An 18,006-nucleotide genomic window follows, 5' to 3' on the forward strand; every position below is an offset into this window, starting at 1 on the left:
TGGCTTTTGTTAATAACTCTTGCAATCACATTTGCGAGTTCATTGTATCTAAATAATATCATGGTTGATTAAATGGCTTGTACCTTCTTCTCCAGTTCTAGATTGGGCTAGATATTGTGAGCTTATTATTGCCAAATTATCACCACCACCACGTTTTGAAACAGATCATTCACCTTATGTACTGCCAAGTGACAATTGGAGGCAATAAATATTCTTTGGAACTTCTCTTGTTACTAAGAGCAGAATATTTTTTCAGGAACTGCCAAGCTCAGGAAATGCTTACTGTACTGTATTATATTGTATCTTTTTAGTTACAAAATTGAAAAAAGGCAATGAATCATGTGGCGTTTTATTCTGAAAATAAGATCTTTATATTCATGTGAGGAGTACTATCGATCTTAGGGATAAAGACAGTGCATTTAACATTCCTAGTTAGCCTGGTTTATCACTTGTCAAATATGAAACAGAATTCTTCTCCTGGTTACAGTTATGAACTAGAACGACAACAAATCAATTTGCATTTCTTCCTGTAGGAATTCATGGACAATAAAGAAAAGAGGAATGGACAGGGGTAAACATAGCACGGCCTGAAAGCAAGGACAAAAGATTATGGCTCTGTATAAAAACAATTGGTTCCATGGGAGGTTAACAATTTATTCCTGAAATCATAGAATATGCACTAACTTGCTTCTCTAGGAATCACCTCCTCAGGCTATAGCTAGTTTTCTGGAGACAGTTTGATAGAATACACCTTTCAGCAAAGATTGGTAATTGGGTACTCTGAAAAGGTGGCGCTCTCTGTAGGCTACATCATCCTGAGCTTTTTGGGAGACAAGCAAACGTAGGTTGGGCTCATTGGCTTGAGTGCCAACAGCAAGTACATAGATTTCAATGTCTGCCTGTTGAGCCTGTTGGACTGCTCTCTCGATGTCATTTTGAGTGATACCTTGAGAATTGCCATCCGAGAAGATCAGCACCCTCTTCTTATTAGCAGGACGAGAGGACCTCCGAACCAGGCTGGTGACATAGTTCAAGGCTGCAACAACATCTGTGCCATCGTTTATAAATTCCATTTTATCAATTATATCAGCGATCACTGTGTAGTTCCGCTGAAAGTCCACCTCCAGTTTTTGCTGTGTGTTGCCACTGTACTGGACAACAGTGACGCGCACAGAAGCCCCTGGACTTTTATCAGCTGTTATGAATCGTTCTGCAAGGCGTTTTACAAACTTCTTGGTGATATTGAAGTTATGGGCCCCAACACTGGTAGAGCTATCCACGAGAAGGGTGATATCAGCTGAGTTAGCAAAAGTAACTGAAAAGAGAGAAGGTTATTTTGGGGATATCCCTGCTGCGTATGTTTCAACATTTGGCTTCAGTAATTGCCTCCAGTGCAAACCAGCTTCCATCCATACTTTCCCTTCCCATCTTTGCATATCCCTGAAAAGTTTCTAGATATAGCTTAAGCTAGAGTTCCTCAGGAGACTGAGTCATACTTTGCTGAATTGGGAAGGAGCTCTCTTCCAACGCTGAGTGAAAACACCTGAGGTAAATAAGCAGCGTTTTCATTGAAGCAAGAGCCCTCTTGCTGATCTGGAGCAATTTTCTCTTCCCCGCAGCTTTCTGAGGCCTATATCCCAGAGGTGTTGGGGGGTGGGAAATGCTGCCTTCCCTGGGAACTGATTGTACAATCAGAATAACATCATGGATTAAGGACTTTGCTGTTGTTACACAATACAGAGGCACATTGACTCTATCTAATATTCTAAAATTCGATTTCTTTGGGAATTAACTGATAGATGTTGCATATGGTAAATACTGACAGGAGGTTTGTAGCATTTGATTCATATAGTTAAAATTATGTTTCTTTAGTAGCATTTTTACATTCTTACTAGGGACGCTGAAGCTTGTGCAAAGCATGTCTTGTGCTTTTGTGATTTTCTTCTCTATCATGTACAGGAAGTGAAATTGGGACACTTAAGACTCAGCTTTCTCTAATCCTGCTCACAATGGTTTTAGCCAGAATTTTAACAGAAACCTTTTTTTAAAAAAGGCCAGGAAGTATTGGCCGGGCAGACATCACTCTGGTGACAGGAATACTGCCCAAAATGGCTGATAAACAAATTTCAGATGACCACAATTTATTGTATCGCTGCAGCTGGCTGAAATAACTTATCCATCATGGCTGGAAATGCTCAGATAGAAACGATCCAGTCAGGCCCCATGAAGCAACCCAGCAAAATGTTTTATTAAATAAGGCAATATTAAATTTATGCATGGAGCAGAGAAATCAAAATAAGGTACATACAATAGTATAGGATACTCACTTGGGCAGGTATAGTCGGGACATTGTTTTTCTATAAAACAAAACCAAACAAAAATCTCATTAAAGCACTCCTAAATACCGATAGAAGGAAATAGATGTTTTGTAATTCCTCACCAGTCTAAACTTCTTCATTGTAGTTAGGATTGTACAGCTTAGATTGCCACTGTAACTAAGCAGCAACTAGCTCTGGCTGTTTCATTTTATTGATTTTATAAATGGTTTTTCCTACAGACAGATCAATACAGTACATAGTTTCCTATCCTATCTTTGATTACAAATGCAAACACAATTAATATTTGGTTAATATTTCATTAATTGAAAATATTTTGTGGACATTAGCACCCAGCAAACTATGCAAGAAGATGTTTCTTCTGCATCAACATGTACTTCATTTAAAATAGTGCTAAGGTTATGTGTCCCACAATGGTCATCTTCTTATTTTAAAGTAGTCAGTAATCCTTTGACAAGACTTGTAGAACCAAGAAGATAACCAGTTTGGGGCTACCACAGGTGGGCTTCAAAACTCCAGACAATCATTAGAGAGCAAAAACCAATGACTCAAACCTTTTGCACCCATCTAATGGTATGCAGCAGAGAGAATTAGAGGCCAAAGGCAGAGGTCTGGGAGAACTGTGGGAGCATGGAGGGATGTAGAAGGCAATGAGAAGTGGTGTGGAACAAGCACAGGATGGTGTGGGGGAGAGGAAGGGACATTGCAGGCTTCATTGGAATGCTAAAAGGCTGTGCTGTTTCACTCCTGTTTAAGCTAAATCAAATTAGCAGTAAATTGATTTATTCACTCACCTCGACAAACATAAGAGGTAACATTCTGAATGAAGGTGTCATCCAGCAAGGCAATATACTCTGGTTGGGTAAATGTGAGGCCTCCACAGGATATTTCACTTAATTTTTCAGAATCTGGAGGATCTTGGAAAATATCACTAGAACCCACAGGGACAACCTGAAGAATAACAGATATTATAATGAAGGCAAATAATAACAGGTATTGTAATGTTTACATTTAAACAAATGAGTGTTATAAAGGTTTTCTGGTACCTCCAAAATATGAATGAAACTTACTCTTCAACTTTGTGGGAAGAATACAGCAATATTCCTAAGACAATAATACTACAGCACAAATATTTGTAGATTTTAGGTAAAAACACCACCATATTGGGCACTGTCTGTAAAGCCAAGAAAGCAGCCCTTTTTAGAGAGTCCACCTTCAATTAAGTGTTATCAAAATTCCAGGGCACTAAGCATATATGCAGTTTCTTCAAAGAACATGAAAGGGAAGGTCAACATTACGTTCTCATCAAACCGCATCACATCTTGATGGTTTCTGGTAATTTACTTACAGAAGTGCTGTTCTTATACAGTCTACATCTTTTGTTCTTATTACAAAGACATATGGTCTCCTTAGCTTTTATCTTCTATCTATCTATCTATCTATCTATCTATCTATCTATCTATCTATCTATCTATCTATCTATCTATCTATCATCTACTTACCTACCTATCATCATCCATCTCCCTTTTATTCCTTTTTTAAATAAATAACTCAAGTTGGAGAACATATAGCATATAATACTCTTTTCTCCTCCCACATCAACCCTGTCAGATGGGTTGCACTAAGAGAGAGCAACCAGCCCAAAGTCACTCAGCCAGCTTTCGTGCCTAAGGCTGGACTAGAACTCACAGTGTCCTGGTTTCTAGGTTAGCACACCCACCACTTCCTCAAACTTATATTGATTTCACCTGATTATCTCTTTCACAAAGAACATTGATGGGTGTTCGATCGTGTATTATGTCAGTCCTTCCATCTGTGATGACAATGATAACTCTTTTGTGAGTGAAAAATGGGGGAAGACGTTTTTTGGTGTAGTCAAGAGCCTCTCCAGTAAAGGTGCCACCAGCAATCCAGTGAAGATTCTTCACAGCCCTTGTAATAAAACATCAAAGGAATCAGAGTCAGCAAATTGTACTTCATCCAATAAAGCCTTATACTTTATAGGAAGATTTTTGCATTCTTTCTTTCAGAAAGTAGTTTGTTTTCATTCCAGAAATTTGAAATTAATACAATAATAGCAATAAATTAGTCTAATCTATTATATGAAGCTCAAAATCCTTGTGATGGTTACTTCATCTTACATCTTACATCTTAGTCACTTCATCATAAAAAGCAATGTTCCTAACTTGCCAAGACGCAACCACAAATAAAATATTTCATTGGCTATTTCTATTTAAAGCAGAGAACATCTGAGCAGAATATTATTCGGTGGGTGGTAATAGTATGGAATTAGGAAAGAAAAAAAGTAAATATTTACATGAACAGCAGATGCATATAACGAGAGAACCCAAAGGATGCATCTTTGTCTACGTGAGCCAAATAACATTAACCAGCTAGTTCTTCTTATTCATCATTTTGTTAATATATACTCAAATGTCATATTTAACATTATTTACGTTATTCATCTTTTGCAGATGACATGACTATCTATGTCAGGTGTTACAGGCACAATACATTATCTATTCTCTCAATTATTTTGCATAACATCAACTGGAGAAGCTAGGTTTTTTTAAAAAAGAACTATGGATTTTGTATATAACTTACCTGTATACAATACTCCTAACACTTATATTTTTAAAAACTGTCCAACTTCTAATCTTCTTAAGAATGCATTTCTATCATGCTGCAACACATGCATGCAAAGACATTCAACCTCCCCAGACCTTTGAATGGAGTTCTGGTGGAATCCATGCAGAGCTGATTGTTTATTTTATATTGGTTCCATCTTGTTGGCTGATGGCTTTTCAGACTCATAGAAATACATATAAACTTTCTTTTGCATCCCTATCAGCTCTTTACTAATGTAATCAATCCAACTGATTGATCAATTGACAATCAATTGTGACCCACTAGCTGGATCTTTTCATAGCTTTAAGACATTGAAATGTTGTCTCCAATATACTGTACGCTTCCGCCAAATCCAGTTCTTTTCTTTTCTTCCCTCTAAAGAGCAAGGCAACCCACAAAGTGTCCAAGTGCAACTCAAAAATGCTTTTTAATTGGCTACTAATCCTGGCATATCATTTGACAATCCCACCAAAAGAAGGCTATAATTGTTTCTCATCCACAGAAGCATGTGATGGAATCCTAGCAAGCAGCTTTTTGCAAGTAGTGGCTATTAATATTTGAAAATATTTTTTAGAAAGTTAATATGCCACATAGAAGGCAACCCCACCCCCCCAAGAATTCTTTCAGCTGTTATGAACTCACTCCTTGAAACCTTGAACGTCTCCATCTTTCATGAGCACCAATTCTTCCGTTCCACCATGACTATACTGCACAATAGCAAGATTGGAGTCTTCTCTGGAAAACTGTCAAAAAAATAGTATCCAAGGAATAGTTGTAACGAAAGCCAAAAATCAGAGATTACACTATCTGGACTATGGTAGCTTCAGAGAAACCTAGCTAAGAAGTTTCATGCATTAACAATGCATTACTGCATGCTATTCAACAGTTACTAATTATTAGCCTTATTCATACAGATTCCATTAGGCAAAAACTTGCAGATAGAAACCAGGGTACTGCTCAGCAGAATGGGCAGGAGGACCCAGTTGATAACACTGAGGCCAGAATCACAAGACTGAATTCAAAGTTGCAACCACATTTTACAATAGTCATTAAGCAAATGATATGGTCATTAAGTGAACTATTTCCCCATGGGCGTTTTTGCCAGAAACCAGAAGTAAACGTTGGAAAGTAGCAAAAAATAGCAATATCACTTCGACTTATATACTGCTTTATAGTGCTTTACAGCCCTCTCTAAGCAGTTTACAGAGTCAACATATTAGCCCCAACAATTTGGGTTCTCAAAAAAAGTCGTAAATTATGGTCACATGACGATGGGAGACTACAATCAGCTATAAAAGGTGACCTAGTTACCAAGTACCCAAAATACAATCATGTGACTGCAGGGCCATGTGTAGCCATCACAACTTCAAACACAGCTTGTATGTAGTTCTGGGGAGATCTGTTGTAACTTTGACCAGCTGTTAAACAACTGGTTGTAAATCAGGGAATAATTGTACCATGACTCACCGTTACATGTTCTTCTGCGCGCAGCCTGTCAATAACTTTAATTATAAAATCCTTTGCAATACCAAAATTTGTTTCTCCAATACTCTCAGAACTGTCTAGTACGAATATAATATCAATGGGACCACACTTACATTCTGTAACAAAACACAGGTTATTGTAGAAGCACACACAGAAGTGTGAAAATTGTATTTTCAGAAGCTTATTCACCAATAGCATTTATAGCATCAAGAGTCAATAAAAGGTCTCCTTGATGATTTAAGGTTAAATTCACGTATGTCAAACAGCTTCTGGAAGGAAATGGCAGCCTGACAATGTCCAGAGCTTTCCGTGGTGAGAACAGCCACTGCAGCTTTGAAAGCCACCAAAGAGGGGATTTCTGGTCAGCGTTTATTTCCTTAGGTCAAAGGAGATCAAGAAATTAACCACATCAGATTTGAACAGTAGCTCCTTTTGATTAACCTGCAGAAAAGTTTCTGCAGCCAGACAAGGAATTACGTTACTGGGACACTGGATTTCTGCTCCCAACTGCAGCAGAGTCCTTATGTCCTATACAGAGTCCCAGGGTCCTATACAGATGTGTTTTCATCCCTCTCTTAAGGGATTTAAGAAGTAATCAATTACAGTTGCAGATTTCTTTGGGGGCAAAGAGTCCTTACTGTGAGTTAAATACAAGAGAAACTTTGGTTTAAAGATTTAAAATTTATTGGCAAGTAGCTCAATTAAGAGAGGACCTCTGAAAGGGTTCAGCAACAATGTTTATGTTTTAATCTCCTATTTTTTATTTTTACAGGTAGTCCTCAGCTTACAACCAAAATTGAGCCAGCATTTCTGTTGTTAAGTGAGACATTTGTTAACTTAATTTTGCCCCATTTCATGACCTTTCTTGCTACAGTTGTTAAGTGGATCACTGTAATTAATCCGGTTGTTAAGTGAATCTGGTTTTCCCATTGATTTTGCTTGTCAGAAAGTTGCAAAAGTTGATCACATGACCTTGCAGCAGACACAGCAACAGTCATAAATATGAACCAGTTGCCAAACATCTCAATTTTGATCACATGATCATGGGGATGCTGCAAAAGTTGTAAGCGTGAAATACTGCGCTAAGTCATATTTTTCAGTGCTATCATCATTTTGAATGGTCACTAAACAAACTTGTAAGTTGAGGACTGTCTGTACTATTTTTACTTTTGATGAAAGCACTTTGAAACAAATTATTACTAAATTGGTGAAAGAGAATAGTTTAGCACTGGAATGTCTGTCAATTATCTCTAAATTTTGCATAAACAAAAGATAAGGCACCGCTTATGTGCTCTAGCTTATGACTGAATGTGCTCTAGCTTATGTCTGAACCCAATGGACAATCCAGTTTGTATTTTATGGTTTTTAGGATGAAGTATATACAAAAATAAATGTATATGTTTGTGTGTGCATTCTTGTGGGTATATATGTACATAAAATCCGAGATGGTGTTGTATTTGGGATTTTTGTTGCTTCTGTTTTCTTCTGGAGGTTTTTGCCAATCAATAGCAAGCAACTAAGCTAATTAAGACTTCTTGTCTATATTTAAGGGGCGATTCAGAAAAAGATTACAAACTATTTAGAATGGACCCATTCAAGAGTTGGGAGCAGGTAAACTAATTCTAAATCAGGACTCATTAACACTCATACTTTAATTATATAAAAATTAACAAATATTTCCATATAAACTTGCAAAGAACTAAATAAAGTCTAATAAAAAGCATTTAAAATAATATGTAATTGCCTCCCAATATTTGTCAAATCTCAATCATCACACACAAGGGGATGTTTGCTTATAGGTGAAACTCAAAAAATTAGAATATTGTGCAAAAGTTCATTTATTTCAGTAATGCAACTTAAAAGGTGAAACTAATATATGAGATAGACTCATTACATGCAAAACAAGATAGTTCAAGCCGTGATTTGGCATAATTGTGATGATTATGGCTTACAGCTCATGAAAACCCCAAATCCACAATCTCAGAAAATTAGAATATTACATGCACTCAATAAAACAAGGATTGTACGTAGAACAATATCGGACCTCTGAAAAGTATAAGCATGCATATGTATTCAGTACTTGGTTTGGGCCCCTTTTGCAGCAATTACCGCCTCAATGCGGCGTGGCATGGAAGCTATCAGCCTATGGCACTGCTGGGGTGTTATGGAAGACCAGGATGCTTCAATAGCGGCCTTCAATCTCATCTCTCTCATCTTTCTCTTGGCAATGCCCCATAGATTCTCTATGGGCTTCAGGTCAGGTGAGTTTGCTGGCCAATCAAGCACAGTAATCCCACGGTCACTGAACCAGGTTCTGGCGCTTTTGGCAGTGTGGGCAGGTGCCAAGTCCTGCTGGAAAATGAAGTCAGCATCCCCATAAAGCTCGTCTGCGGAAGGAAGCATGAAGTGCTCCAAAATCTCCTGGTAGACGGCTGTGTTGACCCTGGACTTAATGAAGCACAGTGGACCAACACCAGCAGATGACATGGTTCCCCAAAACAGCACAGACTGTGGAAACTTCACACTGGACTTCAAGCATCTTGCAGTGTGTGCCTCTCCATTCTCCCTCCAGACTCTGGGTCCTTGGTTTCCAAATGAGATGCAAAAGTTGCTCTCATCAGAAAAGAGGACTTTGGACCACTGAGCAACAGACCAGTTCTGTTTTTCTTTAGCCCAGTTAAGACGCTTCTGACATTGTTTGTTGTTCAGGAGCGGCTTGGCAAGAGGAATATGACATTTGAAGCCCGTGTCCAGGATCCTTCTCTGTGTGGTGGCTCTTGATGCACTGACTCCAGCCTCAGTCCACTCCTTGTGAAAGTCCCCAACACTTTTGAATGGACTTTTCCTGACAATCCTCTCCAGGCTGCAGTCAGCCCTGCTGATTGTGCACCTTTTTCTTCCACACTTTCCCTTTCCACATAACTTTCTATTAATGTGCTTTGATACAGCACTTGGGAACATCCAACTTCTTTTGCAATTACCTTTTGAGGCTTTCCTTCCTTATGGAGAGTGTCAATGATGGTTTTCTGCACAACTGTCAGGTCAGCAGTCTTTCCCATGATTGTGATTCCTACTGAACCAGACTGAGAGACCATTTAAAGGCTCAGGAACCCTTTGCAGGTGTTATGGCTTAATTAGCTGATTAGAGTGGGACACTTTGGGCCTAGAATATTGAACCCTTTCACAATATTCTAATTTTCTGAGATTGTGGATTTGGGGTTTTCATGAGCTGTAAGCCATAATCATCTCAATTATGACACATCATGGCTTGAACTATCTTGCTTTGTATGTAGTTACAACTTTTAAGTTGCATTACTGAAATAAATGAACTTTTGCACGATATTCTAATTTGAGTTTCACCTGTATAATATGCATACAAATCTCAGAATAAATGACAATAATGGATAAGCAAGGTTGAGTAAGTAGTGCAATATTTAGACCAATATTTTGATTCAGTTGGTCAATTGGAGATTTCTGAATATGTATTTCAATAAATGTATCATCAAAATATCCTTCTCATGTCAAATACTTGAGAAAGAACATGTCTCATCTGGTTCTCTTTTAATCTATTTTTAAAACTGGATAATAAACCTAATGAATCCCTGGGACACAAGAGCCAAACAGATCTGGTGATTAATTTAAAATTCTTGCAGCAGGTAACTATAACAATAGATTGAAAAAAAAATGATGATGCCAGCAGGCAGTCTTACAGAAATTAATTCTAGGACTGCCCACTACTGAAGAGTGGGTTAAAGAGTGAATTTCAAACTAATTGTTTATACATGTGATGGAAGAATGATAAAGAAACTGCAAATAGGAAACTTACCACAGCAAGCTGAGGTGGTGGTGGAGGGGAAGAGAAAGAGAAACAAACTTGGTAAATACAAAGAGTGCTGAAATACATCCCTACTTCTGCTGTTTAGCCAGGGACACCATTTAAACAGATTGGAAATGTTTCCCTTCATATTGGCTATATATTATAATGTTTCCCACATTCCAGTTGTTTAACATACTGCTACATTAAACAAATGAAAATACGGGGGGATGTAATAAAAATGCTGAATACCTTTTTCAATGTGTATACCTGTATTTTACCTGCATAATATTTATTACTGCATTCCCCCCCCCACCCCCCACCCCGCAAAATTAAGTTAATTTCTATTTAATTTCCACTATGCACACAAAACTTCATTTTCACTGCTGGGAATGCAGCAGTTGAAAACCTGGATACTTATTGTATAGTTTGTGACGGTGATTTGGTAAAACTTATAAGCTGCCAATTCTCATTATAACGCTTGTTAATCAATGATACTCCTATTATCTGTGCAAGAGCTGAAATCAAATACTTACAACACATTTTCATGATGATATCCAAAATTTCACATTCCTAAAAACAAAGGAAAAGTTGGTCTCATTGAGACTTTGGAAATGTAGAATGAACTGGGTCCTTTCCTGCAATCTCGCAGAAAATTACCTTTGATATCTTTACAGTTGAATTAGCAAACATTTAAGGAAATTTACAGTTTAACTTCAGATTCTTTCTTTCAACATCCTAGTCTAGGGCTGAGGGTATAGTATAGAATACAGGGCTGAGAATATAGTATAGTATTGAAAACTATTTCCATGTTTTAATATTACCTTTATTGTTTTTATAAATAATTCAAGGTTGTGAACAAACCAATCCTGCTTCCTCCTCCTATTTTTCTCTTCAACAGCAACCCTGTAGTGGGTTGGGCTGAGAGAAAGTGACTGGTCCAAAGTCACCCAGCCAGGTTTCTTGCCTTAGGCAGCGCTAGAACTCAAGTTTCCTGGTTTCTAGCCTGGAGCCCTAACCACTAGAGCAAAATGGCTCTCTCATTTGTTGGTAAAGGAAAAAAGGAGTCTCAGCAGATTTTAATCCAGTAATCCTTTAAGAAGGGGCGATCATCTGTTTCTTTAAGCCATTGAGCCAGCTTGTTTGAAGATATTTCCACAGTCATGTGGTCAGCATGACATCACGCTACAGAGTACAGTGAAACGCACAACACTTTACTTCCCACCAAAGTGGTACCTATTTATCTACCTGCATTTACAAGCTTTCAAACTGCTAGATTGGCAGGACCTGAGGCAAGTCATAGGAAATCTTTGCCGGTGTTTTTTAAGCTACTTGTTGGTATATTTCACAAATTGGAATTAAGACCAAGAAATGAGTAAAGCTTGGGTAATCCACGAATGAAAAAAAATTAATAAATGAATCTAAGAAGGCCTACTAAAAGAAAAGGTTTCTCTAAATAATATTGAGAATATTATTTTCTGGACTTAAAAGAGAGAAGCCACTGACTATGGAACTAACCTTCCTCCAAGCAGCTGAATGTTATATAAAATTGTCCTAAATCTCTCATATCTGCAGTGTTTTGCTGTGCTAAGCAGTTTACTCAACTTTCCATGAAAACACCTGAATAGTGCTTTATTGTGTAGAGAAGAAGATATACCACATAATTTCAGTCTTACTCACATCTGGCCCAGGGGGTCCTGGAGGTCCTGGAGGTCCCTAGGAGATAAAACCATGGTAAAAGCGATGAGAAAAATTCTCAGTTACATACAGAAATTCCAAAGGAATAGAAAGATGTCTGTGATCTATGGTTGCTTTTGGTGAAGCTCAATTCCCAAACTAGACTGAAGAAGAAATGAAATATGCTAAAGAATTATGGTTGCCAGCTATTGAAGATCCCAGGTTGCTATCTTCCCCATTGCCCTGGACTATGTGACTGCTAGTACATTATTTAAAATATAGTTGTTCTCTAAAATACATGAGATAAAATGACAAAGCAAACTTTTATTTTTCATCGTGAACAAAAGCAATCCTTTCTCTCTAATGCTGAAGTCATCCTTTTTGACCAGCTGGAAGGACTGCAGTCTTCAATGATTCTAATGATACTAAAACTGAATGTTCTAGTGAACTGAAGGTAATTTTTCCTGAAGGTGAAGTCTTTCCAGAAAAACTCCTTTTCTTATAGAAGCCTTAAAAAGTACCGATCATTTGTACCAATCAGAGGCTAAGTTTGGGAAACCCTATCTTTCCTGATAGTATCGTGGTAGCGTAGCCTGTTACTTTCCTTAAGATCTAAAATGGAAGGAGGGGTGAGATGTTCTATTCTTTATGATATTGGAGTTAATAAGAAGCTTATTGTGCTACTTACTGGTTCCCCTTCTGATCCCCTGTAACCTTTAGCACCTTTCTTGCCTTTGATCCCAGGTTCAGTTATCTGGAAGGGGAAAAAAAAGAAAAACAAGGCAGATTTTCTAAGCGGATGGTGGTGCTACCAGCTCTTTTCTATTAGAAAACAAGAGAAAGGCTCCTTTGCTTCCTTTTGTTCAAATTTCTAATTACAACAATAGAATTGAAAATTATAAAAAGGACTTAATAGATAATTCGGTGTTAGTTGGTGTTAGAGCTTGGGAAGGTCTTGAAACAGTTATGCTGAGCCTCTAAGTAATTATTTCACAGCTTCAAACTACAGAGGTGCTGTAGGGAGATTCACCTCTACAGAAGTGCTTTAAATTTTTTGAAAAACTAAAATATCACATTTGATATTCAGTATCAGCTGTGATCATCATCCTGTATCCAGCCTTATTCACTGCTTTCATAACTTGGTGACCAAAGACTTGAATCTTTTGTTGGCTGATGATCCCAAAGACTATACAGATGAGTATTTCACAACCTCCGCAATTTGAAGATGTATGTGGACCTCTATGTTTACTCCCATAGGGTTTTAGGCTGAATCACAACTGAGTTCCCTCTTTCATCTTCTAAATTTGCTGCGGTTGAGCAATTCCCCCATCCATTCCAGTTGTTTCTAAACTTTAATGCAGTGGTCGCCAACCGGTGGGCTGCGGCCCACTGATGGCCCGTGAGAAAATTTTGGTGGGCCGCAGAGAGATCTCACCCCCAGAGCACCCCTCCAAAGCAATTAATCCAGGCTGTGCAGAAACAAAAGGCTGCGCCGCCCACATGGCCCTCAGCAACCCTCCCCTCCCACTCACTCCTTACCTGGCAAACTTGCCTGCTAAATTGCTATTTTTTCTTTTTCCGACCATCATCTGTTCTGCTGTGCCGGGAGATTTAGATTAGCTAGGAAGCAGGAAATGGTTGGATTTCTTGCTTTCTAGCTAGTCTTTAGATCTTCAGCTCTGCTCTTAAGCACAGCCAAACCTCCCTTAGGACTGAAGGTTTGCTTGCAAGCAAATTCAGTGCAGACTCATGGCAAGCAAATTTGAGAGACTAAGCTAGCTGATGGCAGATAGATAGATCACTGAATGATTCTGTGAGCAACTCAATCTGCCTGCTTTGCCTGATTTTGGGTAAAAGTTGCTCTTTTTTTTATAAAAAATTCAATATTTACATACATGGTGTGTTGTGAGTTAATTTTGTGAGTTTGCTTGCCAGCAAATTTTATGAGTTTGCTTGCAAGGAAATTTTATGTGACAGACTGAGCTAGCCAATAGCAGATAGATCTCTGAATGAATCTGTGATTCTGTGAGCAACTCAATCTGCCTGCCTGCTTTGTCTGATTTTGGGTAAAAGTTGATCTTTTTTATAAAAAAATTCAATATTTATATAAATATTTATAATATTTACATACAAGCCATGCCCAGCCAGTCACATGACCATCAAGCCACACCCACAAATTAGGCCGTGTCCCCAGAACTGGTTAGTGGTCTCTGGGATCTAAAATTATGAGTTTGGTGGTCCCTGAGGTGCAAAAGGTTGACGACCCCTGCTCTAATGCATGGGTCTTTGCAGAATAATACCATCCATCTAATGTTACTACATAATTCTCATTTCAAATAAATAGGTAGAATGGGATGAAAAACATGGATTACATTATTATCTAAAGGAGTTGATTCTTGACAAATATGCTGTATCCCATTTTTTACCTACTTGTTTACCAGGCTCTCCAATTTCACCATCATCACCTTTGGGCCCAGGGTATCCTTTGGTGCCCTAAAGAAGACAAGGCAACATTTAGGAAAAGCATGTAAAGTATGTGGGACTGACTCCTGCAACTGACAGTAGATAACTCCATTCTCCTAAGCCTCCTTCAGAAAAGTGGCACTCATTATTTTATTTTATTTTATCTTATGTTATTTTATTTTATTTATCAGAATATTTAATTGTAATACCAGTAAGATTTTGGTTTCTGTTCAGTGAACTATTTATAGTATCAAATAGGACTAAAGGCAAAGGAAAGTTTTTCAGAAAAAATGACAAAGTCTGCCCAACTCATCTCAAATATACTCGACAGGAATACAATTTTATAATATTTTGTGAGAACCCTTAATAATCTATCTATAGAAGAAGGCTCTTTTGGACCTGTAAGACTTCCCTTCAGTGGCTGTTCCCTGCCCCCCAGATGCCTTCCTCTACAACTTGTGGTGTGCATCACTGGACAGGTGAAGCACACATCCAATAGTGGTCAGGGTAATCCTGATGTCAGCTAGGAAGGACAGAAGGCTGGTGGGATGGGAATAACGAGGACAGAGAATAGATCTGATCTCAAATCCACTTGCCCTGTATATCAGTATTTATGAAAAGGTGCCAGAGAGACACATCCTTGAGGTATGCTGAGGCTCCTGCTACATACAATTTTGTAATTCTTTGTTCCCAAACATGGCCAAAAATTCATTTTTGAGAAAAATCCTGCTTCTGAGTACTTTCAGCTTCCCATCTTGAGGCACCTCCTTACAATATTATGTCATGAGGCAAAATTATTATAGGAAACTAACAGCTTAAGTGAGGCTTCTTTTCTATCTTATAAATAGATACAACTGAGAAATCCAAATGCTGCAGGAATGAAGAGGATGACTTTTTCTTGCTTCTTTACAAAACAAACACCAGTTTGTCAGAAAAGAAACAAGGGGTTCTTCATTTCACCTGTTCAGTAAGATAAGGAAGAAAGAAAGAAAGAGATGCTTACATTAATTCCACGGTCACCTCTGATTCCGGGATCTCCCTGGAAAAGTAAAGGAAGATTGGAAAGTAAAATTGAAACAGCATAAAGAGAACAAATTCTGTTTAAACTTTTGCAGTATGAAATGAAACTTACTGGAGCACCAGGATAGCCAATGGTCCCATTTCCGGGTGGGCCATCATCTCCCTAAGAGGAAATTGGGAGATTAATAGAAGTGTAGCGTTTGAACCTATTGGCAATTAGTTATTATAATCCACATTGACAAAAAAAAAAAAAGCAAAAAATGGGTAACAAATGGATAACAGTGGATAAAATATAAAATCAATGAAAAAAAAGAGCAAGCTCAACTGACATCTTGACCAATATGTGATTTGAAACTCAAGAGTTAAGAATCTGGAGGCTCAAGTAGTCTTATTCATTCTTTCCAGTCCATTGAGAAGGACAAAAATGGGGAGAAAAGAAAGCTACAAATAAATGATTGGTTGGACAAATGAAATGTAGGACATCGGGTTCAGGTTACTGGGATTGAAGATCTGCTGGCATAATATAGCTCGCACCTTAGAAGGGCTGGTAAAAATGTGATTTTTGTACAGGGAAAAAGTGGCTTGAAGCTGAATCTTGAGGATATTGGAAACAATCTCCTTGGAAAATCCATTTTTAATGAATGTTTCTGCAGTGTAGAAAGTGAAGAAGTGTTTTTCTTTAATGGTATCCATTAAATTCCATTCAGTACAAAACAACAACAACACTCCACCTCTACCACCAAACACATTGGTTCATCGAGTTAAGACATTGGTTGTCTATAAACTAATGCTTAGATTATGGCAATTGACTCAAAGGCACTTGAAGTATAAGAAACAATATAATTGAATAAATGGAATGGAGAACTGGTGGAATGATTCCCATGATTACAGCTAAGCTATATTTGTTCAATAGGGAAAAAAAGAGGAATTGCGCTATTGTTTGTTAGAATTATTCATCCCTGCTCAGAAATCAAAGTGGTGATTGCATAAAGAATTTCTGGCTTAAAATAAATACAGGAACAAATATTAGTTATTGGTGTCTACTACTATCCAACCAGCCTAGGGGAAAATGCAGGTACAGTATTTCCCAACAGCAAACCATTGCTCTTTCAAAGAAGTTTGAAGGAGGAATGATTGAGAACTTTAATAACCGTAGTTTAATAACTATTCCAAAAGAGAGGACATGAGCAAAAATGTTCAAGAGCAAAAATGGAAGCCCAAAAAGCTTAGTTAAGATCTGAAAATTACAGAGTATTGTAGAATCTGAGGACAATAAATCAACCTTATTTAGTTACGTTCAAAATAAAAGAGAAAATAATTAATATACCAGCTGCAAGATGCCTCTGACAACAAAAAGTAAGACAGAAACTGCATTCTTCCTTTGGCACAATTGTATGGTATGTGATCTACTAAACAGTTGTGAAGAAACAGAAGGGGAAGTTATGATTGAAGTTTAAGATTGATCAGAACAAGGAATAGGAATTTGGATTGTTTTAGATCTTTAGTATGCTTAGCTCACTTGAAAATCATCTGTAAAAAAATACAACAAGATACAGGATGATTCTTGACTTGGTCCTTAACTGTGCTCATGAAAAATATTGGAATAATAGTTGATTGCAGTTGGGTATCAATTAGTAATGTAATATTTCTTTTAAAACATAGTTTTATGCTTATTAAGAAAAGTATAGTTTCCAATCCACATGGATGGATGAATTACTCTTTACTCTGCATTGGCCATTCCCTGTTTTAAACATTGTATCTAGTGTCTAGGCAGTGCATTTTAAGACTTGAGTTAGACAAACAGGAATAAGTTGTAGAAAAATAATCAGATGCTTAAAACTAAGCCCTCTGAATAGAGAATTAAAGAACTAAAGAAATGTTAGCTTTGCAAAGACTGGCTGAGTGGTGGGTGGGGAAACAACGCAGTTCTTCAAGGATACTGAACAATGTTAGATGGAAGATCATTACTTATTTCTTTCATTCCAGAGCACTGGGCAATCATCTGTCATGATGCTTTAACTTGCATTTGTGCACTAAGCAAGGGGTTGGAATTGCTGGCCTCAATGCCCTCTTTCCCTTCTAGAATCCTATGATAATGAGGAGAAGGTAGAGCTACAATCCTATGAGATTAAAAGGCTTGAGAGTTAAATGATCCCTTTGACCTCCAGTTTTCATGAAGCTCAACCATGTATGATTATGGCCAGGACGGTCTTCCCTGGAAATAAACACAATTGGAGCACCAGCCAAATTAAAATTTAGCATGCCCAGGTATTATATCACTCACTCTATCACCCATCAAGCCAGGGTTTCCAGTTATTCCGGGTGGTCCAATCTGTCCTTTAGGACCCTGAAAAGTGAAATAGCTACATTAATATTTAGTGTTAATTTAAACCAAATGACAAGACAATCATCATTCATTTTCAGGAAAATAGCTATACGTCTGCACTGCTATTACTGTTAATCTTGTCATCACTCCTTATCACCCATCCCCTCCCACTTGTGACTGTATGACTGTAACTTTGTCGCTTGTATACTTACGATTTAGATTGACTGTTTCCTAGTATGATTGATTGCTATTGTACC

At 37.8% G+C, this 18,006-nt stretch overlaps 1 protein-coding gene across 1 annotated transcript in view; it reads right to left on the bottom strand.

Annotated features, from left to right (window-relative positions):
• Positions 1-331: 331 nt before the first annotated feature.
• COL6A1 (collagen type VI alpha 1 chain) overlaps positions 332-18,006 on the bottom strand; it is a 49,883-nt gene continuing 32,208 nt past the window's right edge. Inside the window, exons 22-35 of the mRNA XM_026707719.2 lie at positions 17,708-17,770; positions 15,536-15,586; positions 15,407-15,442; positions 14,371-14,433; positions 12,629-12,694; positions 11,944-11,979; positions 10,800-10,836; positions 10,276-10,284; positions 6,432-6,565; positions 5,607-5,707; positions 4,085-4,268; positions 3,131-3,287; positions 2,328-2,357; positions 332-1,315 (exon numbers count right to left, since the gene is read on the bottom strand). Coding sequence (XP_026563504.1) covers positions 708-1,315; positions 2,328-2,357; positions 3,131-3,287; positions 4,085-4,268; positions 5,607-5,707; positions 6,432-6,565; positions 10,276-10,284; positions 10,800-10,836; positions 11,944-11,979; positions 12,629-12,694; positions 14,371-14,433; positions 15,407-15,442; positions 15,536-15,586; positions 17,708-17,770 — 1,575 coding nt within the window. The 3' untranslated portion in view covers positions 332-707. The remainder of the gene's footprint in view (positions 1,316-2,327; positions 2,358-3,130; positions 3,288-4,084; positions 4,269-5,606; positions 5,708-6,431; positions 6,566-10,275; positions 10,285-10,799; positions 10,837-11,943; positions 11,980-12,628; positions 12,695-14,370; positions 14,434-15,406; positions 15,443-15,535; positions 15,587-17,707; positions 17,771-18,006) is intronic.

This window comes from Pseudonaja textilis, chromosome 1, assembly GCF_049901715.1.
Source record: "Pseudonaja textilis isolate UNSWEBS1 chromosome 1, rPseTex1.2, whole genome shotgun sequence".
NCBI lineage: Eukaryota > Metazoa > Chordata > Lepidosauria > Squamata > Elapidae > Pseudonaja > Pseudonaja textilis.